At 37.7% G+C, this 24189-nt stretch overlaps 2 protein-coding genes across 3 annotated transcripts in view; one reads left to right on the forward strand and one right to left on the reverse strand.

Moving 5' to 3' along the window:
- Positions 1-9924: 9924 nt before the first annotated feature.
- Positions 9925-18003, forward strand: LOC129279917 (small ribosomal subunit protein eS12-like). The gene is made up of 5 exons (XM_054915979.2): positions 9925-10000; positions 10122-10156; positions 15067-15313; positions 16213-16314; positions 17744-18003. Exons 2-5 carry the CDS (start codon positions 10140-10142, stop codon positions 17798-17800), a joined length of 423 nt encoding a protein of 140 aa, XP_054771954.2. The 5' UTR covers positions 9925-10000; positions 10122-10139; the 3' UTR covers positions 17801-18003.
- Positions 13458-24189, reverse strand: part of LOC129280940 (nucleolar protein 10-like) — a 40149-nt gene continuing 29417 nt past the window's right edge. The window contains exons 18-19 of one of the 2 annotated variants that reach the window (XR_010296188.1): positions 21113-22397; positions 13458-13484 (exon numbers count right to left, since the gene is read on the reverse strand). Coding sequence is in view for 1 of the 2 variants with exons in the window: in XM_064111801.1 (XP_063967871.1) it covers positions 22278-22397 (120 nt within the window). In the remaining variant the exon portion in view is untranslated. Of the gene's footprint in view, positions 13485-20208; positions 22398-24189 lie in introns of those variants that run through there. The other variant, XM_064111801.1, reaches the window with a different exon arrangement.

A 24189-nucleotide genomic window follows, 5' to 3' on the forward strand; every position in this document is an offset into this window, starting at 1 on the left:
TAATGAAATGTATTTTTTGTAGGATGTTATTATTTTGCTATCTTGTGAAGTATGAAAATAAATTCAATTCAATTCAATTCCGCGACCCATGCAAGTTTGTTTTCAAAGCGAAAGTCTTCCAGATTGATAAAAGCAGAACAATGAAAGGTACATTATGGAGGTTAAAATAAAACCTAAGTTACAATTTTTATGACGTCACATGCGAGTAACTCCATACGATAAACCATAAAAAATTGGTAGTTTGTAATCTAGCTTGTGTCCATTATTAAAATAAATTGAATTGAATTGAATTATTGTCTGTTGGGTAAAATTGATGTCGCAATGAGGACCAAATCGACGGGTTTATTTTCAGAGAAAGGAAAATCCCAAATTGTTGCTACACTCTGAGTGATGTACTAAATATGTTCATGTTTTATCCAGGGCCCTGAGAACGATTCTTTTTTTAGTGGGGGTGCTGAAATCTCTCCTCAAAGGTGGGGACACAATTGAATTTTCTTTTTTTATATATATATACACACATACACACATGCAAGGGCACCCCTCCAAATACACCCATACACAAATATATATATATATATGACAGTCACTTCGTAGCTTAATTCTTATAAAACTTACATAGATATATAATTGAATATAATGAGAGCGCGCTGCGCGAGCTAATTGATTACGCCGAAGGTGTGGTAACTGGCAAGCACAAGTTTTTAAGTACTTCGAATTATTCATTTCTGAGTTGGTATAATTATAGGGCAAACTGATTTAACAAAACAAAAATGCACCGAAATACAAAGACATAACTTTATATTTCTAATAAGAACCATCATCATTTTTCAAAAATATAATGTCTAAGAGCGTTCTGCAGCGCTGTCTACATTGTCAAAATAGTAAAGAAAAAGAAGGATATGCTCACAGCTAAAGGAGAAAAGAAATCATCATTTAAAAAATGAATAAACAAATGTCTGAAAGCGTTCTCTGCGTAAATAAACAAAATGATAAAGAAATCCAGGATATGCCTACATCTAAACGATAAAAATCATCATTTTTCAAAAAATGAAATGTCTGATTCAAGCGTTCTGTATAATTAGTGTTAAAAAGAAAAATAATAAATTATTCACCAAAAAGGGAAATCCTCACCTGATGTCCTTTGTTTATGGATAAATCATGGAGAGATAAGTAACTCTAACGACCAAAAGTATTCTTCACTTTTCGAGTGGGCTGTTTGATGATGAAGAAAATGAAACTTCTCACTAATGACGTCGGTAATGTGCACTGCAATCGAAGTGTAAAATCAACATGATCGATCAATCTCCTGAATAATCTATGTTTCCTTTGTCAGAAAACGTCATTAAGAACTGTTACAAATTCAGTCTATATAGTTTCGGTGAAAACATTAGCGTGTTGTCGTATGTCCTCGTTGAACTGGATCTGTGCCCAGTGTCACAAGGATTTGCTTTCGGTTGCAAAGTTTGGAAAGCAATTCTAATTGGTTCGCGAGAATATAAAAAGCACACGCAACCTTGATCATGATTGGACTATGTAACTTTAGGATTGCGTACGACGTTTGTGTTACCGCGGAGCCCAATTTCATCACCGTGACCTCTCCCAACTCCAGACCTGCAGGGTCACACCGAATAAACCGCGCCTCCAGACCGATCAAAGCTAAATTCACGTGGCATGTCATTGGTCGATTAAGAGTCAATAATGTTGAGAGTGTGACTGTGGCATCCGGGCGGAGTAGGTTTAAAATCTTTCTGGAAGTCCGTACATGGCTAACTCCCGGGGCTACCTGCAAAAACAATCAACTGAGCTCCATATAGTCAGTCATATATCTTTTTGGATCGGAGGAAATATGTATCTCCTGTTGGGCGTATACCCCGGCAACTCCAAAAGGGTTGGGCGGAATCGACCATGCCTCGTGATCATGCAGTGGTCGCTGAACAGGGGAAGGGGCAGTGGCGTAGCTACGAGGGGGGGGGGGGGCCGGGGGCACGTACCCCCTGAGATTTGGTGTGCCCCCCAGGTGCCCCCCCGATAAATGATTGGTGGAGCAAAAAAAGGAGAAAGAAGAAAAGAAAAAAGGAAAAGAAGGAGAAAGACAGAAGGAAAAAAATTAAAGAAGAGGAAAATAAGAGGAGTTAGACAAGTGAATAAAATAATAATGTGATGGGAAGACTTGCAAAAAAAAAAAAATATTTCATGTTACTATATAAAATTTTTGATAGCGCTTCGCGCCAGAATTGCCTGTTCGATGAGATTCATATCTTGCTCAATAGGCTGATATGGAGCTTAAAATATCACGTTTTGAAGTCAATATACAAAACATATTTCAGCTCGGACATCGAGCTTTCATTATTTTTTTTTCATTTACAAATTTAAGTGCTCTGTAAACTGTCCGTTTTATGGTCTACATATTAACATTTTAAGCTCACGCCGCGTGGTCGCATTGTTTGATTTGCCAAGTTCGTATTGTGTTCGTATATTCCATAAAGTTCTCAAAATATACCCATTTTCAGATGTGATTGTCAAACGTATGCCTATAAGTAAGCGCTGCGCGCTCGCATATTGATTTTATGAGTACTCTTTTATATCAATCATATAACCAAACGAGCTCACCTTTTCATTACTCTTTATTTTAAAAATTCAGCTCGCGATTTGCGCTCGCATTAATTGTTAAAAGTGTATTAACTATTGTAATGCGTATTAATAATTAAAAAATGCTTAAAATTTCCAGTTTCAAGCCTAAAAAACAAAAATTTCCACGCTGTCATTACGCTTATTAGATTAACAAATAAGAAAATAAAATTTTCATGAATTCCTAATAACTAAATTGTGTCTTTTCAGAATGGAATATCGACAAGCTTAGGAATAAAAGGAAGATAGTAATCATTTTCATATGATGACAAAATGTCCTTAGAATGTACCGGTCTTTTGTTAAAATAATAACAAAAAATATCAGCTCGCGCTTCGCGCTCGCATCATTCAATAATTGTAATCCACATCCACTTCACAATTTTCCTACACAGTGCTTGAAATAGTGTTTAAATTGACCCTTTTCAGATCGGAATATCAAATGTTTTCAGCTCGTACTTGCATTATTGATCTTCATGATTAAACAAAATGTATTCAGAATGCTTAGATTCTAGGTCTAAATCTAAAACATGCGCGATAGCCTGCATGTTCTTTATTTAAAACGTGCTTAAATTATCCAGTTTCAGATCAGAATATCAATAATTGTCTGCTCATGCTTCACGATCGCATTATTAATAATACCCAATTGACCATATCATATTCATGATTTACAAAATATGAATAGAGTGTCCCGCTTTTAGGTCTGAAAACTCAATTTTCTTCGTCTCGCGCTTCGCGCTCGCATCAATTGTTTAGTTACATAATCTATCCCATTTATGATTACAAAATGTGCTTAGAATGATCATTTTTTTGGTCGGAATGTCAATTTTTTCAGCTCTCGCTTCGCACTTCCATTATTGAAGTATATACCGTCTTTGTGTCTTTGTAATCAGTCCTTAACAGGTCCCTTTTCGATCATGCTAGAACAGTTATTAAAAATTTCTGCTCGCGCTTGGTGTTCGCAGTCATTATCTAGTTACATACGCATCTTGTTCAGGATCACAAATTACATTTCCCAGAATATTGAATTTTCAGGACAAAAATACATGAAAGTAAAAAAAAAATTGCTCGCGCTTCGCGCTCGCAATTTTTATAGAATAAAGCTAAGAAGTGACTGATCGGGGGAAATGTAGGTGAAGATAATTTCGGGCCCCACCCCCTATTGGCGAAAGTCGGATTGGGTTCGCCCTTGTGACACATGAAAAAATGTTGCCCCCCCCAGGAAAAAAATCCTAGCTACGCCATTGGAAAGGGGGCTAAAGGCGTCAGTCGGGGGGGGGGGTAGGGGATGACCATGCAAAAACACAATCAAACACTTTTTTTCGTTTTTTTTGTCATGGTTAATGAAAAAGTTTGGGCTGAATCCCCGGCCCCTGCACCCCACCCTGGTAAATCCATGGCCCCTGATATTATGCTGGATGGATACACTTGATCGCAAAGGATAAGCTCCACCCTAATGATTTGAATAAAAAGAGAAAATCCAACAAGCATGATACAAAAAATTTCATCAAAATCGGATGTAAAATAAGAAAGTTATGACATTAAATAAAAATTTTGCTTAATTTCACAAAATGGTTATATGCACATCCTGGTTGGTATGCAAATAGGGAGACTTATGACGTCATTCACTCACTATTTCTTTTGTATTATATTTTATGAAATATTATAATTTTCTCCTCATTGTCATTTCAAACAACGATTAATTTCTCCCTGAACATGTGGAATTAGCATTGTTTCTATATTGTTCAGTCAAGTTGGTCCTTATTGTCAAGTATGTAAAATAAAATTACAATAATAATAAATATTGTATATAAAAAAAGAAGGAAATAGTGAGTAAAGGAAATCATCGATTGTCTCATTGGCATGTCACTGAAATGTGCATATCATTGGTTTGTGAAATATAAGCGAAACTTTAAAATATCATAGCTTTCTTATTTTACATGGGGCCGGCCGGCGCGAGGGGGCTACGTGTATAAGGCCTGACGTGTATTATTTTCCATAGGCAGCACCCCCTGGAAATATTATACATGTATGATAAATGGCAAATGTAAACACATGTTTTGTTTTTACTGAAAACCTTTTCCTTTTTTTTGGGGGGGGGGGGTTGTCAAATTTTTCCTGGAACAAAATTTTGCCCTGATCGTCTGTGTTTTGAAGAAAAACAAATTTTGAGAGGAAATGTCCATATTTTGCTACTTGGAAACAAAGTTATTAATAATGAGAAGTGAATTACTGTGTTATAATACTGTGCTAAAGCCGTGGTAAAAGTATGCAGCGCTATATAGATGTTGCATATTATTTATTATAATTCAAGTGGGCCGGTATTACAAGACTACACAACACAGAATGTGGCATTTTGGGTAATGAACCTGACCAGAAAAGGAATTACCTGACCAGAAATGCGTAGTTGAGGGCTTGAGTTGGGGCTATTAAAAACCAACCGCTGCGGTTCGTATACTCTTTAATTTTTATAGTTTTTATTGGGTTTTCATGATCTTATATGTAACAAATCACATTATAAACAATACAAGTAATTTGAAAAAAAAATAATAAAAAGCAGCATGCACATCATTAGTTTACATTAGAAAAAGTACAGCTTATCAACAGATAATAAGGGATAAACATGTAGTAAAAGCAGTCACTTTGTCTCTTAAAGTATTCCTCATCCCCTATAGTATAGTAAAGGCAAGAATATAAATAACAGAGGGATAAAAATCAGTATAATTTTCCACTCCTTCGCGAGTAGGCCTAAAGCAGCATATAGCTTGTTTTTGGAGTGAATATTTTGTATAGGCCCCATACCTCATAATGGAAAACTAACTTTCTCAAAATAACCTACATTTTCTATAGCTCCTAGGAATAACAGCAGACAAAATTTTCTCAATTTATTTTCTCCCTTTTTCGTTATCATTATTCTGTCTTTATTTTATTTGAATTAATTTTTATAATTTCTATTAATTTGTTTAGTTTATTTCATTCATTTATTTGTGATTTATTTTATTTTATATTTTTGATGGGTATAGGTATGTGTGTACGTGGGTGGGTGGGGGGGGGGGGGTAATCAAATGATTTGTTTGGGCATTTCACTGCACCACCCAGTCGCGGATCCAGCTGGTGCCTGGGGGCAAGGGGGTGATTAGTCTGCTGTGCGAACCCTTCACTCGAGTAAAGGGTCTGAATTGCAGCCTACTCATGCCTTGTGTAGTGAAGGCCCTCGAATTGAAACAGCAAGTTTTGTATGTGCTAGTCTTTGCGTGGAGACACACTTGTTGATCAAAGCTTCAATCAGGGTCTGTGCCTGCAGACTAGGGGTAGATAGTGTGATGGCTTCTTTTTTTAATTGAATGTTGATTGCTTGTTTGTATTAAAATAAATGAGGGGAAAGTTAAAAATAATAATAATAATGTGGATGACCTTTTACATCTTTGTTTGGTGGTCAGCAATGTTTCGAAGAAGGTGAGTCCTTTTTGCCCCCCCCCCCTCCACCCAATTGGTCATTTATCCATGCCTGCATGGGTCTGCCAATGCGACCCACCTCAGTTTTTTTGTTTTTAATTTTAGAAACCCTTTTCAATCCTCCCTTCCAAGTAGGGACGAGAAAAAAATGCCTACTTCCAATTGGGGGGGGGACAAGATTGGGGTAGTAGTTGTACTGATCGCAGAGTGGGTGTTTCATAAATCTGTTCGTATGTTAAGAACGACTGGTGAACCTTTCTTGCGCATTAAATAATCACAAACGAACATTGTTTTATTGGTGAATATGTATTTACCCCGGTATTTACCACCACAAAGGATCGCCAGTCGTTCTTAAGTCAGCTTGATGAAACACCGGCACCCGGGCGCCTGTAATTCAATCATTTTCGTTTATGTCATTCACATAATTATCATGAATAAGCATATGATAGTATTTCAATAAACAGGAAGCTCATTTTCTTAGTATAACTTCTGGTATTCCGAAGCGGTTGTCGTTAAAGTGAATCGTACCATCATGTTTCGACGAGGTTAGTAGAACACAAACCACAATGATAAAATCTTTTTGAAATTATATTATTTTATTTTACAAATGAAGATTTTTAATACATTCAGGGATGAATAAAATCATCACTTTATTAAAAAAAAATGAAGCAATCAACTATTATAATAACAGAGATAAAATAGCGGAGTGTCATATTTTGCTACCTAAAACATTTAAAGTTAGTACTTTAATCTATTCATTTAGCCCGCATTTCCTTATGGATACAATATTTATGAATTCCCCCCTTTTTTTACTCATCTATTAATTCATTTCATCATCGATTTATATATTTGTTTATTTTCATCCATGTCCATGTTTTCATCAGAGTATACAGTGTGCAACTATAATTGTTTAGGCCTACTAAATTTTTAAAATATCCCTACAGATATATTGCTCAAACCATGGACTTATTACGAATAGGTCCATGCTCAAACTCACTATATGATCTCGAGTAAATGCCTATCAATAACAGTGGTGAAATGGACAAAGCACAGCAAGGCGCTTTTAGATTGTGACCAAAAAAATCTTAGATGTCCAGAGTGAGTGACTGAAGCGAGGCATGAAAAAATTGACCCTTTCAAAATGAACAGGCCTATTCAATTTCGTGATAGACGTTGGCATAGCATTCAGAACATCATTTCTCCTTTTCCTTTTTTCTTGGTCTCGAACTTATCATTGTTTATTTTTTTATTTTATTCAAATGTTTATTTATATTTATTTTATTTGTTTATTTATTTGTTTTATTTTATTTATTTACTTAATTAATTAATTAATAAATTGATTAATTAATTTATCCATCTATTCATTCATCTATTCTTCTATTCATTGATTTTTTTTTTTTGGGGGGGGGGAGGGGGGGGGGGGCAAGCCCTTCCCCTTCTGCATACCAGTAGGAACAACGTGGAACCCCTATGCCATATCAGATTGCCCAGATTAGCCGGATCCATGCATGAGATAAAGCCATATATACATGTTGTAATGTAACAATGCACAAATTTCAAATTTTCAATAGTTCGTGACGTCTTATTTTTTTATAGGAGAGGTTGTGAATTAATTGTGTATTGATATACACTGAACGTACAGCAAAAACCATTTTCAATTTTCTGAGAAAATGACATTTCATTGTTTTTTTTTTTTTTATCATACGATATGTAGCAAAGTTGCTCTTACATGACGTCACAAATCAAATGATTTGAATTGTAATAACTTTTTTATTCTTTGATGGATTTTCCTCAAACCTACGGAAATACTTGTTATTATTTTGTCTGCTATTTTTACAATAAACTTTTGTCAGGGTGAAATCCCGGGGGGTACTAAGATTTGGTTTGGGTGGGGTGTGCGGATGGAGTTCAAAACCCATATCCATATTTACGGGTCATTTTGGCAAAAAATGTACCCATTATTAAAGGAGAATGAAACTCTTGGAGCAAGTTAGCTTTTGTGAAAGCAGAAAAATCAAAGAATAAGATCAACAAAACTTTGAGTAAAATAGGACTAGCAATAAAAGAGTTATGAGCATTTGAATGTCGAGATCACTAATGCTATGGAGATCCTCCCATTGGCAATGCGACCAAGATCTGTGATGTCACACACGTACAACTCTCCCATTTGGACACTGAAAATATACCCCAAAACATCTCTTTTTGCTCATTCTAATCATATGACAAACGATTCATCAATGATATAATGTTGTGAAACCTCTGTACTTGTCATCTCCTAAAGAGAACACCTCACCTTGTGATAGACTCTATAAAAGTGAGAATATAAGTGAAATAAGTACTAAAGTAATGAGGGAGTTGTACGTGTGTGATATCACAGATCTTGGTCGCATTGCCGTTGTGAGGATCTACATGGCACTAGTGATCTCAATATTCGAATGCTCATAACTTTCTTATTATTCATTCAATCTTCCTCAAACTTTCAACAGTATGTTTCTTTGATTTTTCTCTTTGATATGGATTCAGCTGGTTTCAAGGGTTTCATTCTCCTTTAAGTATTTATTAAAATTTGACAAGCAAAAAAAAAAAAAACCCAACCCCCAACAAAAAAACTGAAAAAAAGAAAACAAAACAAAACAAAGGTTATCACCCAAAATTGGTGGAAAATATGAACCCATGTTTAAAGCCAGTATCTAAAAATTGAGGCCATGTTTAGGGATTTTTTAGCATGACCATACCCCATATGTTAAGGGATTTCTTCAACAAAAAAATAAAAGCGACCCATTCCAGCGGCACATCCCCGTATTTCGTGAGTACCCCACCCCCACCCCCGGGTGAAATTCCCTTTCAACGGGCCCTTTAATCATAATTATATACCAGTAGTGCTGTTCTGTTTTAAAGGTCAAGTCCACCCCAGGAAAATGTTGACTTTAATAAATAGAGAAAAATCAAACTAGCATAGTGCTTAAAATTTCATCAAAATCGGATGTAAAATAAGAAAGTTATGACATTTCGATTATTTTTCACAAAACAGTGATATGCACAACTAGGTGAGTCAGTCGATGATGTCCATCACTCACTATTTCTTTTGTTTTTTATTGTTTGAATTATACAATATTTCATTTTTTATGGATTTGACAATAAGGACCAATTTGACTGAACCATATAGTATTAAACAATGCTAATTCCACATGTTCAGGAAGGAATCAATCGTTGTATCACTTGACAATGAGGAGAATAAAATAATATAATAAAATACAAAAGAAATAGTGAGTGAGTGATGTCATCAGTTCCCTCATTTCCATACCAGCCAGGATGTGCATATAACAGTATTGTTTGTGAAATAAAGCGAAACTTTAAAATGTCATATAACTTTCTTATTTTACATCCGATTTTGATGAAATTTTCAGTGCCATGCTTGTTGGATTTTTCTCTTTTTATTCAAATCAACTTTTTGTTGGGGTGGACTTGTCCTTTAAGTATTTAAATAGCTAGTTGATTTGTGCAGTGATTTATTGTTGAAGCTGTCGATCCGTATTACATTGATGCGGGAATTAAGCAACTAACTCGGAAACGACCTGGCGCAGATAATCTACCTTCTTCTTCTTCTTCTTCTTATTCTTCCTCCGCTTTTTTCGGAGATCAGCACCAAGATGCAGTAAGGCGTAATCCATTCGTCCATCCAGTACATTGCATTTGAAGGTTAATTTACATAATCAATTCATTGAGGACAGGAAAGAGATACGTTTCATATGAATTTTAATACGTTTCATATGAATTTTAATTTTTACCAGATTGAAGAGCGCCAACTTAACTCCAACACCAACCAACCAACCGTAGCAGACGACACAAATCCCATACCCACAAGGCATTGCGCTTGTCTCTTCCTCTTTGAATTGAATTTCGTTCTTGCGGTTGACATGTAAGTGAATGTGAAGTAAAATCCCACTATATCACGTATTTCGTAAATAATCTTGAATTCAAATATATTTCATACTGTAGAATGAATATTAAAGTATCATATTTTCTTGTTTTTATTTCAGCGAGGACGTCCGTACACAATGTCTGATGCGGAAGGGTGAGTAGATCGAGATCCTATTTTTTCTCTTCGTCGACGGAGACTGGTGCCGTGGGCTGTGGGTACGTACGTTTACGATTTCAACATGCCCCACGTGCGCGCGCCTGGTATGGTACTGCTCTGGCTTTGCCAGTTAAGCGTGCCGCTATGCCTAATATTGAGTATGGCACCGCTGAACAGGGTCACCAGATTTCACAAAATGAAATACTGGACAAACGACATTAAAAAAGATTAACAAAGAAGGCTACTCAGTTTTAACTTAGACTTGCTAAAAATTTAATTAAGAATTGGAAGGGAGGGTGAACGAAAGAATGAAGGAGAGAAAGAAAAAACGAAATAAAAGATGAATTGGAAGGAGAAGAAAGAAAGAAAAAATGAAGGGGAAAGACGAAAGTGAAGGAAAATTAAAAAAAGTCAGTAGGCCTATAAAAGGATTAAAGATAGATTAGAAATAGAAGAGAAAAACTAATTTCCGTCATTCTATAATGATTAGGGTGTCTGAAGCCACACTGAAATTGAAAAGTGTCAGCATAAGACGGGCTGATTTAGGGGAAAATATGGCACATTTTTTTCGGGAAGTTCAGGCTACTACTACTAGAAAAATGTGATCTGAATTGATTATTAACTTGTGTTTGGCATGTATGGAAAGAGAAAATTCAGGGGCTTCTTTTGACAGTAAGGACAAGTTTATATGATCATTTTAAATAAGGATTCATTTAGACTAGAGATAAATTGCAAACCCTTAATTTTTGTGTTGAGATTTCCCCATGCGTTTGCTATGGGAAAATGAAATTTCTGTTTTGCACAATTTTTTCACTTTGTCACAATTTTTCATTGTGATCTGGTTTCCAAATCTTTATAAAAATCATACCATCAGAAAGAGCATAAAAAATCCTATTGGACTCTTTATGGACAAGTTTTTGGCATTAATAAATTGATAACAGCTCTCGGAAGCTAAAAATTTGGATTTGTGTCAGTAGAGGCGCACGGCCAATATGGGAGACTCTCTCCAATAGGGGAGACAATCTCCCACATTGGAGACTTGCTTTGCAAAAGGACAAAAGAAACAACACCAACAAAAGCATGATTTTTTCCACCCAAAATTTTGTCTCACTGAGGTCAGAAGCCCATTTGTTTTGTGTGTGATTGACAACAAAAATCCTTATCAAAACAAAAGTAGACGGTGAAAAGTGGTAATTTTTCATGAGGAATCTGCTTATCACATTTTTATTTGCCCCCAAGGTAATCCTTTTGCAGCAAATGTAAACAAAGGAAACTGGACTCCAAAACTGGAGACTGTCTCTGAAATTGGATACCCAAATTCTTTACAAAAGTCTCTGATATTGGAGATAATCTCCCACATTGGAGACCGTCTCCAATATTGGCCGTGCGCCTCTACTGTGTGTGTGTCCATTTCTTAACTACACAGTCTATGGCAGAGAAATGCTGAAAATTGACCTAATTTCATTCTTCTTTTTTGTAGCCAATAATCAGATTTTTTTCAAAAATGTTACATTTCTGTCAGTCTGAAGGTAATTTCTCTTCAAATTCACAAAGAAAATGTGATATTTTCTTGAAATAAGAAAAATAATATTTTTCTCCAGACACCCTACTATGATGAGATCGAATTGAATATACTTCTAAAAAAATTAAAGGAAGGGAAGATGATTAAATGTGTGAAAGACAAAATAAAGCCAGGAGGGAAAGGGAAAAAAAGGAGGAAAGAAAGAATGAATTAGGAAAGAAAAATGTTTCCTTCATTCCTTAGAAGAAAGAATCAAACCAAACCAAGAAATAAGAAAAACAGGAAGGAAGGGAAAGAAAGAATAACAGGCCTAAGGCTAAGCCAAGGGAAAATAATTAAAATGAAAAAAAAAAAGAATGCAAGAAAGAAGGAAAGACTAAGACTTTTTAAGAGAGGGAGGAGAGAATGAAAAAAAGAGAAAATAATGGAAGAAGGAAATAAAGAAAAGGAGAGGGAGGTAGAAGGAAGCAAAGCCAAAGAAAAGTTTAAGGAATTAAAGAATTTCCCGCCAATTTTGAGATTATTTTTGTGGAAAAAAATGTTTTATCATGTGAGATTGTTAGCTCCGATCCTACATGCCTAGCTAGCCTGCCACACAGGCTGGAGGCCAGTTTGTCTGCAATGTACTATTGGGTTAGCAAGAAAATCACCGCAGAACTTGCAAAAGTTTGCAGTCATTGATTATATTGTTGTCTCTGCTTCGTCATCTGTAGCCAGTGTAGGTTATTTGATGAAAATTCATCACTTCTAAATGCATTAACTACATTTTGTTCAATATTCTGAAATGGTCACCCTGCCGCTGAATGGCGAGAAGACAGGACGTGGCTCTTCGGGCTAGCTCTTGAAAAAAAAAGAGATAAGTTTTGAAAAAAATACCCTAATCCTAAATACGTTGACCCCGTGATTGACCTGTCTAAAGTTCAAAACCACCCTTTTTCTTGAAAATCTGTGTTTTTGATACCCGTCCCTAGCTAAGCGAGTGCATGCGCAGCCCGCGTCCCAAGACTGAAAAAACCCCGCCCCTTTAAACATATTTTTTTTGGTCAAGCATGTGTACAGTAATATATTTGACTGGCCCCCCTGGGACAGGATTCATCCATCCTGCATCACGGAAGTAATGTAAAAAGTAAAGTAACAGTATACTTACAACATGTAAAAATTTCGCGCACATCTGTGTCATAGAGCCATCTAGTGCTCATGCTGAACCTATCAAAATGCTACTTAGGAGCCAATTTTGCCCGGGGGGGGGGGGGGGGGGGGGGGGTACTCAATACATAATGCGCGGTGGGTATGTGCCGCGGAGGCCGGGAGGGGACCCCCATTTTTACACTCAAATTTCCGTTTCAAGGCATAGCATTTTTATCTTATTGAGAAAAAGAACAAAGAAAGCCGCTCCAAAGCATAGCATTTACTTTATATCGAGAAAAAAGAATTAGAAATCCGCTCCAAAGCTTCGCATATTTTTCGTTACGCCGTGCCGGCCTCATTGATCTTCAATGAGCTGCAATTTTGGTGAAATCGGCCGCAGAGCGCTGTTCGACCATCACCTCTGCGTGAGCGCACCCGGCGCCCATGCTGCATCACGTGTGCCTGTTCCATAGGGATGCATACGCACTCACACGCAGGCGACCCGTTCCTAGGACCCCCGTTTACACAAACATTTGTAGCTCCGAAGCCCGCGAGGACCCTCCTTATTACAATAAGCCTGCTCCAGAGTCCCCATTTTTTGTCTCGCCCGCAGCATATATCTACCACTTTTTTTGGTCGAGTACCCCCCCCCCCCCCCCCCCCCCGGGAATTTCGCTCAGTCAGGCCTCAGCATGCTCAGCTGGGCGATTGGTCAGGCATGGTGCTATTTCGATTTGCTGGCGATCAGGCTCGGCCTTCTGATTTAAAATTTGCAAAAATGTTTTCCCTGACAACAATAACCATCGCCAAATTCTTCTGCGATGGTTTAATATGCAGACGTTGTCATGGAAAGCATTTGTGCATAGAGCTGCTGATACCCAGAGCCTGTACATGCGTGAGTTGGACAAATTATACCATGTGGTCTAGACTGTCTAGTCTGCATGCACAACCAGTGAATCACTGTTTACTACCAGTCAGATATCTTTGACTCACTAGTATTAGATCTATCAGGCATGAATTCCAATTTTTTAAATACCGTAAGTAACGGACTATAAACCGCACCTGTTGATTAACCGCACCCCCAACTTTAGACAAAAAAAAAAAATCATCACACTCTTTCTAAATCCTCACATTTACATGCATATTTGAGGTACCAAGAAATGAAAACTAAGTTAAAGATTTCAAAGTATCAAAAGAGATTACCAGTAATTTTTTCAGATATGTTTTTTTTTTTTTTTGTATGTGAAATCTGTTGCCCAAGAACATTTTCAGGTCGTTTTTTTACTGCTTTTTAAGTCAAATGGATAAACTGTCATGCACTCTCCTTGAAAAATCACTTTCAATTTCTTTACTACCCCAAGAGCTTGTAACCCCGACCGGAGTGCCTCGGACTTCGGCGGTGACTTAGCAACCCTTGGCTATTTTTCAGATTTTTTTCGGAGGGGATATCATGCCTGATCTATCTGTAAAAACCAGAGAATGATAGATTTGGTCTGAATCTATTCTCTGGTTATTACTGGTAATGGTGAGTCGAAGATATCCAACTGGTAGTGTATTAATCAATTTTATAGATTTGAGAATGTGGAACCTCTTGATAGGATCACAATGGGTTACAATGGTGGTAATGCTACATGTACTTGTTCACAATGACAGGAATCAGATCTAGGCCTAATTATATATTTGAATGAAAATATGGAAGAATGAAGAAATAGTGGTTGACGTAATCGGTCACATGTACCTCTTTGCATACGGTGTGTACTATGAGCGACTCCATGAAGGTAACTAAAAAAAAAAAAGTAATTTTCAAAGCTTAACTTTTGACTATTCAAATTAACTTATTGTTTGATTGGAGTCACTCTGATAGAATGAACAGAAAGATATTTGCCCAATGATGATGCTTTAGGTTCCCTCTCCTGACTGTCTTACAGGGGTGAGGAGAAAACCCTTAAACATCGAACCCAATATTTCTTGCACTGAGGGCAATTCTGTCTTTGTTCATATATTCTGACCTAATAGATTCTTATGGTTGATCGCAATCGCACAGCAGTAAATGTGTCTGTTGCACGCAGTCAAGTATCATTTTGTATTGATGCTTTGGAAACGTGTTCTCCCCCCCAAAAAAAAAAAGAAGAAAGAACTGAATAGTACTTGCTTTGTGCAATCTCGACCAAAGTTAACTTGATTGTTTTACTATAAAAGATGTAAAAGCTCAGCCTATGCAGACATAAGAGTATTTTCTTTCCTTTTTTGTCTGCAGAGATGACCAACCTGCTGCTGCAGCCGCCGTTTCCGTCGGTGGACCTATGGATGTGAACTCTGCTCTGCAGGAGGTGCTTAAGACTTCGCTGATCCACGGTGGTCTGGCCCGCGGTATCCACGAGGCTGCCAAGGCTCTAGACAAGCGCGAGGCCCATCTGTGTATCCTGGCCAACAACTGTGACGAGCCAACGTACAAGAAATTGGTGGAGGCTCTTTGCGTGGAACACAACATCAATCTCCTTAAGGTATGACTTAGTAACCTCAATCTTTAAGCGACCTAAAGTTGCCAAATCATGGGGAAATTGAATCAATCCGAAATTTGCAGAAGGCCAATTGACTTGCATAATATGATCCGTCCGTCATGAGAGCCCGTCGGACTAATGCGATAAAAGTTCGGACAGCACGAATTTGACTGAACTCATGATCGTTATTTACTTTGGGTTGTCACAGTTCTAGTTTCCAACGATCCCAATTCCTAGACTCTTAGCAGGTCTCTTGATTGCTAAACAAAAATAAATATCCTCTTTGAAGTTACATGTTTCAAAGTGAAAACACAGTTTATTTCTGGTTGGTTAGTCTACTAACTATTGCTCTCCCGTATTAGACCTCCCAGACATGCCGACGTCTATTACATAACACCCCCAGGCGTACACCCGAGTGTAGGACTTTAATCCCTTCTCCGTTTTGAGATTGGCCTTGATTTCCCCATGATTTGTCAATGAAAGATGGCTTTAAGGTCATAGAAAAACTTTCCAATTTTGTTTTTAGTTTTTATTTGGCTGGGAAAGTGAAATGTTTTTCAGTTGCACATACTGCCTTTTTACATGAATGTTTGTCCTATATTCATGAAAATCAAAATTCTGAAGTGACTTCTCATTACTTTATGGGTTACATAGGCCTTCTTGAAGGCTCTTCTGCCAAAGTCAGCCTCCTTCCCTTTCAAGTTCATGTGGTCAATGTGCAAAATCATGTTACATGTTGTAATTTGTAAATCATTGTAAATTTTTAAAGAGGAAAGTAGATAAACTCAATTGTAGGGGTGCAGATGAGAGTCAAAACATTATTTTCGCAAGTCCCAGATTATTTATCATTTTGGATCTTGAATGACCTGTGAGCGATCCGTGTTGCTTTTTCTCTTTTTCAGGTCGATGACAACAAGAAGCTTGGCGAATGGTCTGGCCTATGTAAGATCGACAAGGAAGGCAAGGCCCGCAAAGTAGTGGCTTGTAGCTGTGTTGCAGTCAAGGTAAACGATTGGCTCTTGATATTGTGCAATTTCCAGTATTCATGTGCAACCGTCCCCCATCACTTACAAACAGTTGTGAATGATTTGTCATATCTCTGTAATGGAAAGTCATCAATCACAACTGTTTGTAAGATCCGGGAGCTGGGGAGCATTTTATGAAAAGCTTTGCAAGTAATTTTCACTGACTGAATTGCTCTCGACCAATCAGATGCAAGAATTGGCAGTAGCTTGTAACACTGTCAGTGAAAGTCACAAGTCTTCTCATGAAACACTCCCGTGATGATTAGGACACTTGGACCATGCCATGCAGACATGATTGAACAGAAAGATAATTGCCCAATGATGATGCTTAGGTTCCCTCTCCTGACTGTCTTACAGGGGTGAGGAGAAAGCCCTTAAACATCGAACCCAATATTTTTTTGCACTGAGGGCAATTCTGTCTGCTCAGATCGTCGTCTGGCTGACTGGAAGGTTGGGATTATGCTTACGTCTCTTAGGGGGCATTGCAAGAAACTTGCGATCAATTGCAAGTCTATTTTTGGTTCCTAAATCAAGCATATGTCTTGTAGTTGTCCCTCACTATTTCTTTTGTTTTTTATTGTTTGAATTATACAATACACATTTGACAACAAGGACCATCTTGACTGAACCATGTAGTATTAAACATTGCTAATTTCACATGTTCAGGGAGGAATTGTTCCTTTCATTTGGCAAAGGAGAAAATTATATTTCATATAATAAAATACAAAATAAATAGTGAGTGGATGACGTAGTCCGTCTCCTCATTTGGATACCGACCAGGATGCGCATATAACTGTTTTATGAAATTAAGCAAAAGTTTAAAATATTCTAACTTTCTCATTTTACATCCGATTGTGATGAAATTGTCAGTGTTATGCTTGTTGGATTTTTTCTCTTTTTATTCAAATCGGCTTTTTGTTGGGGTGGACGTGTCCTTTAATATTCTTTGATGGATTTTCATCAAACCTTCATCAATATTTTCTATAACTTTTTTTATTAAAACCAACTTAGTGTCCGGGTGAACTTTACCTCTAACTCTCTCGCGCACACTACATTTCATGTTTTGTTCACCTGAGCTTACCCATGCTTAAAAATAACCACACTGAAACCTCTCAGTACTACCCTACTATCAGTCAGACAACATAATGTTGTAAGACTTTGAAGACCAAGTTCAGTTGACAGCTAAAATGTCAGAATAATTCAAAGATCCATTGTACCATTTCATTCACAAAAGTTATGAAGTTTTATGAAAGAAATAGTAAAAGAAACGTGAAATAGAGTTTTATGACATTTGCATAATACTAATTTCTGTAATATGTTGTCTTTCCAACAGTCCCCCCCCCCCCCTCCATTCACTTTTGTGTAGCTCTAATAATTCTTCATTTCTCTTCTCTGTACGTTCCTTCAGGATTACGGAAAGGAATCTCCAGCCTTGGATGTGATCAAGGATTACTTCAGCAAATAAATCTCGATGGCGACATCAGACGGCCAGTACTAAACAACTTTCGTCAACTAAGCACCCCTCTTGCAGTGCAGCGATTCACCATGGGCTAGAAAGGACACCCAAGGACATCTGTGTTGTTGGATGTCCTTCCTAGATTACCATCTCCCCATTCCATAGTGTGCAGCTGTAACAACTGGTCAATAAAAGTAATAAGATCAAGTGCATTTCTTCTATAGCTGTTCATTGACTTCTTTGTTTTGTTTAAAAGGATATTTTGAAAGTTACTTCATTGTGGTCCAAAGGATGTTTTAAAGGTGAATTTGATACTTGTCCCATTCAGCCAGAAACGGGTGAAACTTTCTCATCTCAAACCATAATTTTAGAGTAATTTATTAAATCATTTCTTTTTCAAAAAATCCATTTAAAAAAGTAGTACATATCATCACTTTGGTAAAGATGGGGGACTAACAGTTCAGAAAATTTTAAGCAAGGCATTGTTTTGATATCTAATTGATACCACAAGGTCATAAAGAGTAAGAATTGATGGATAAAAATTTCAGTTGAAAAAAAATAGCTAGGCAGAAATTCTTTTTTGTATACTTCAGGTTTACAAAAAAATGAGCAAATTTCTGGTTTTTCATTAACTCTTTTTAGTGAGTTGTGTATGAGATATTTATGAGAAAGATATGCACAAGAGATAAAAAGGGAATAGAGAAGAGAGGTTGGGATGGTTGTGTGAGGGAGGGAGTGCTGAGAGAGAGATGGGTGGAGAGGGGAGGGAGTGAAGGAGAGACTGGGGAAGAGACGGAAAGGGGTGGGGATGAGAAAGGAAAGACGAGAAAGGGTGATGAAAAGAGTAGTGAGTGAAGGAGAGATGGGGGAAGGACACAAAATAGGAGGGGAGAATGAAGAGGTGGAAATGGGTGAGGAAGAGAAGGGAGAATGGAGAGTGACTGAAAGAGAGATGGGGTAAGAGAGAGACAAAGGGGTGGGGATGAGACGGGAAATGAGAACTAGAAGAGACTGGGGGGGGGGGGGTCAAAGCATCAATTCCGTTTAGCAAAGGTAACTTCAATGAATTTTTCACATAATTGAAAAGTAGAGAACTGAAACGGATTTGCTATTTGTCTCCAGCAATTCTTTACCTCGACCCCTCCCCCCATCTTTTTCTCAACCACCAATTCTTTCTTCCATTCTGCATTCAGTTTCCTGTATCTTTCTGTCTTTCATTCTCATACTTCCTCTCAATTCTACCAATATTTCTTTCTCCCCCATTACCCCTTATATCTCCCCCAGTCTTTTTTCTCCCAACCTCTCTCTGTCCCTCGTCTCTCTCCCCTCCCCTATCTCTCACCACCTCTCCCTCTCTCGCAACAATACCACCGCATAGTTTTTGACAGGAAAGAAAAACAGAATCAAATCGATCTGTACTTTAGTGTGCATGCATGGTCCTCTTCTGGCAACCACTTCATAAAACACCATATATACCCATGCACAGCAAACGATCAAAATCAAGGACTCCATGAAAGTCACTAATGGATAGCAACGGCACCGTTTCTTTCATGGGTTCCAGTGACGATTGCTCCGATGTAAAGTCTGCACGTTGAGCCGAACATAAAACCTCATCTCCAAAATTAAATAAACCCCAATCCTTATTTTTACATTATTCTAGGCGACCCAGCTAAAGCCAGGGTAATAATAATAGCAGGGCCGGCTGGGAGAACAGTTTTCAGAACTGAAGTGGCTTCCCTGGGTGAATATTGCAATATTATTATTATTCTGAACCAATAACTCTTTTACAACCATAACTCTAACCCAATGCCCTCTATTATACCAAGACTGGAGCAAATGTCGCAGGGGCAAATGTTGTGGCACCCTTTTCTACAAGCCATCTTGTTAATAAAAACTCCCAAATATGTTAACAATCTATAAATACCTGCATCTCTTTCAAAGGTTGATACACATGTCATTTATAAACCTCCATATACATCCTGCCGTCCACTGACAAAAAAAAGGCTGCAACTCTGATTTTTTTTTCTCCAAAGTTACCTTTTCTTGATTTAAAGATAAATACCAATTGTGGTAACTCTCAAAATGAGTTCTAACAGAATCCAATAAAATTTCCACCCAAGTGTTTGTATGTATAAATGAAAAAATATGTGCCAAATGGCTCTGTAAAAAATGCGTAATTGCTGAAAAATAAGCAAAATAAGCACAGAATTCCATCAAATGTCAGGTATTTTTCGAAGTCAATATTAATACACTGTCCCACATACGCTTTCCTTTGTTAGTGATCATCAGAATTATTGATTTGAGCTATTAAAGATTTCATGATTTTACAAAGTTGTACCAGATAGATATATGAAAATGGCGACAATTATTAAACTTGATTTAAAAGACTTTCTCATGAAATAATTGTTTGCTGCAACTACTTTCTTTTACCTTTAATTTGTTTTCTGTATGCTCTACATATCAGGCCAGCTCTACATGATGTTGAGGGAATTGGGGTTGCAGTCCTCAATTTCTGAAATACAGATGTTTTCAAAAGCAAGTAACTACATGTTTCCACAAGAAAACAACGACACTTTTTCTAAGAAACTCATTTCACAGAGTTGCTTCATTTTGTCAGCAGATGGCAGCACTCAACCTAAAGAAAAATAATTTACTCTGTTTTTCCTTTTACATGTACATTTATATGCATATAATGTAAACAAATTTCTCATGATATTCAACAGGTATTTGTACAGTTAAAATCATGTCCATTTTTTTTTTACAAGACACGATAGTTGCTTCATATGGACTGCACTTCAAATGGGATTAAAAAAAACAAACTAAAAACTAGAGGGTTGGAGGGGGGGGGGGTGGGGGGAGAGAAATAAAATTTTCTGGAACTATCCCTGATGCTATACAATTTTTTGTCCCAAAATAAGTCCGTGCATTTTGAGATTCAAGTTTTAAAAAAATTGGAAAAGTCTCACAAAGCAAAGGAACATTTTGCGATTCAATTTTAGTTTACAAAAAAAACACATACATAACTTTGTGAAGGATTTTAGTATACAAATGAATGGAACATAACCAGGTGGGTGTTTCATAAAGCTGTTTGTAAGATACGAATGACTTTACGCACGACTGGTGATCCCTTGTGCTGTGATATCTATATACATGTAATTGAGTTATGACCTAAGAACATGTTGCAGTCGTGCGTAAAGTCGTGCGTAACTTTACGAACAGCTTTATGAAACTCCCACCTGTTTTCATATATTGCTACAATGGAGCTAATTTCATATCCTAAGGCACTTGAATCACTTTTTGCTTTCAAAAGTTAACCAAAACTGAATTCTAGAACCATTTCAGTCATTAAAGAATAAAACATATCAGAATAAGAAACAATACAAAACATTAAAACTTAAATATAGCAACAACAAAAACGATGTTTGATAACTTGTATACTACTCTCATGGAGTTCTTTCCTAAACTTGTGGAATATTATGAATTGATTAAATACATCAAATTAGAGGGGAATAACAATTGAATTGAAATTACATGCATATGTTTTGCATAATTAAATAGAGAATAACATCAAACTGTTATATTGACCCCTCCCCCTTTCCATACATGAAGCAAGACTGCTTGTGCCTGATTAAACATTAGTGCAAATTTTGCGTCAATTAGACAATCATGGGAAATTCAATAAAAACGATATCTCCTCCGCCTCAAACTGATCCTGACTATTGCAATTCTGACATATTCACTTGTCAAGATGTTTTATTTTCCCAAGTATTTCACTTTTAGAAGGTCGCTTGGGTTCAAGGGGGATGGTTCGAGGAGAGGGTGGGGGGGGGGCACTGAAGAAGACCTGGAAGAAGCAAGTTGAGGATGAAAATAGGAATATTGGGTTAAGGATGGAGGATGCGCCAAATCATTGGGAGGGGGGGGGGGGGAGGACGATTGCCATGAGTGTTGGGCCATCAACAGGGCTAAAACCAGAATTTTGCATTCTCCACAGTAAAATATGCATGAATGCTACCAGGCTTTTCAACCGAGTCCCTTCAGTTGCGAATCTGGGAGGAAAAAACGAGCACTTGAAAGCCAACAGAGAGTAGTAACCAGCAAGCTTCTTTCTTCTTTGGACCCACTGACTACCAAATCCTCTAATTCCAATAGGCTTTGTACAGGGATCACATGGTTCCAGTAGGCAATGGGTTAACCTGTCGACTACCGAATCCTGTAATTCCAATAGGCTTTGTACAGGGATCACCCAGTTCCAGTAGCAAATGGGTTATGGATCACACCCCTGTTTGCCGACATGAAAATGAAGTCAACCTGCAAGAGAAGTTGCCAATTTGCTGATCTCATTTCCCCCTCAATTTCATGATGTCATACAGATCTACAGCCGTACGCAGCAGGATCATGGTGACATTTCCTCTTGCCTATTTTGGGCAGGTCACCAAGTGAAACGTTCGAGCAGCTTCTGAGGGATAAAAAAGTCCTAGTGACGTCATGACGTGGCCGTCCGATGGTGCTTTTTCTTTGAGAGATTGCCAGCTGACCGACGGAGTTTTCTCCTCTCTTTATGGTGCTCGGCGGCGGCTTCCCGGCGCTTCCTGTTCTTTTCATTCTGGAACAGAGAAAGAATGAAGGTTTCAGCATGTTTGAGGTTGCAGACAAAAACCACAAAACATTGTAATATGTTAGTGTAGCACGTAATTGGACAGTGTTACACCGAGGTTGCATATGACCCATCTGGTTTAGTATATTTTATCATTACTCATTTCGGAAGTGGAAAGTACATCAAATTAATACAATGTAATCAGCAATATAATGAACACGACAGGGTATAGATTATGCACCCACTGGATTACCAGTTCTGGATGAACACATGCTGTACTATAGACTGTGGGATGGTCGCTAAAATTGTGACTTTCCGTGGGGCAGCAAATGCAACCACGGTTCTTGAACATGATAATATGTAAAATATTATGTGTGAATACATGCAGAATGTTGCCATCGCTGAATTCTGCTCCTGAACTAAAAATTTAAATAATAATATGCGAAATTGTACCATTGATTCAACTGGAAATTCCGCCATTCACCGTGTGTTAAGGACCTCCTCGAACGCGCGCAAGCGTGTACAATGCATGTAACCTCGTTCGCGTTTATTTTTTTTATTCGCTGTATATGCTATACGTTATATATAGAATCTATGATGGCGGATAAGATGTCGTCGTCTTCGTCGTGTTTTGACAGCGAAAATGACGTTTTACCACCAGCAAATATATGCTACATGCACGTCTTACCCAAGGAGAGAGGGCCAGTAAATTTCTTTCAAGTAAAGAGCAAGAACATATTTAAGCCTTTGCTGCATTCGTTGGTGTAGTCTACCCGGGACTTTGGAATAAAAATAGCTATTCGTGCAGCAGAGAAGTTTGCGATTGACTTGCAGCCCGGCCCCGGGAGCCCGGACCAACCAGCATTGCAGCAAGATCTGAATGGATCAAACTAACGTTACATCTTGCCCAGAGCCAGGCCAAACATCGTTCGTATCACCAGCATTCAGCAATCAAGCGATCGAAGGTGAAAAAGATACAGAGGGTGATTTTGAAAATGGTGATCTTTGTGACAGAGACCTTTGTCCATGCAAAATTTTTTTTCACTTTGTGCTCTTGCATTTCACTCTCTGCAAAAGTGAAGCAGTGCAAACTTTGATGATTTTTTTTGTATACAAGGTCTAGATCTAGATTTTTTAAATTGAGTCGATGAATAATGTGACTCATGACTTACTTCATCTTCTATTCATACGCCTTGTAAATGTGGTGGTGAAGTAAGTCATGACACGAGTCACATTATTTATCGACTCAATTAAGAAATCTAGATCTAGAACTACATGTATACAAAAATCATCAAAGTTTGCACTGTTCCACTTTTGCAGAGAATGAAATGCAAGAGCACAAAGTGAAAAATTTTTGGCATGGACAAAGATCGCTGTCACAAAGATCATCTTCTTCAAAATCATCCTCTGTATATTTTTCACCTTCGATTGCTTGATTGCTGGTGATATATGAACGATGTGTGACCTGGCTCTGGGCAAGATGTAACGTTAGTTTGATCCATTCGGATCTTGCTGGTCGGGCCGGGCCGGGCTGCAAGTCAATCGTAAACGTCTCTGGCTGCACGAATAGCTATATTTATTCCGAAGTCCCAGGTAGTCTACACCAGCGAATGCAGCAAAGGCTTAAATTTGTTCCAGCTCTTTACTTGAAAGAAATTACTGGCCCTCTCTCTTTGGGTAAGGCGTGCATGTAGCATATATTTGCTGGTGGTAAAACGTCATTTTCGCTGTCAAAACACGACGAAGACGACAACATCTTATCCGCCATCGTAGATTCTATATTATACAGCGAATAAAAACA

The sequence above is a fragment of the Lytechinus pictus genome, chromosome 17 (genome assembly GCF_037042905.1).
Source record: "Lytechinus pictus isolate F3 Inbred chromosome 17, Lp3.0, whole genome shotgun sequence".
Taxonomy (NCBI): domain Eukaryota; kingdom Metazoa; phylum Echinodermata; class Echinoidea; order Temnopleuroida; family Toxopneustidae; genus Lytechinus; species Lytechinus pictus.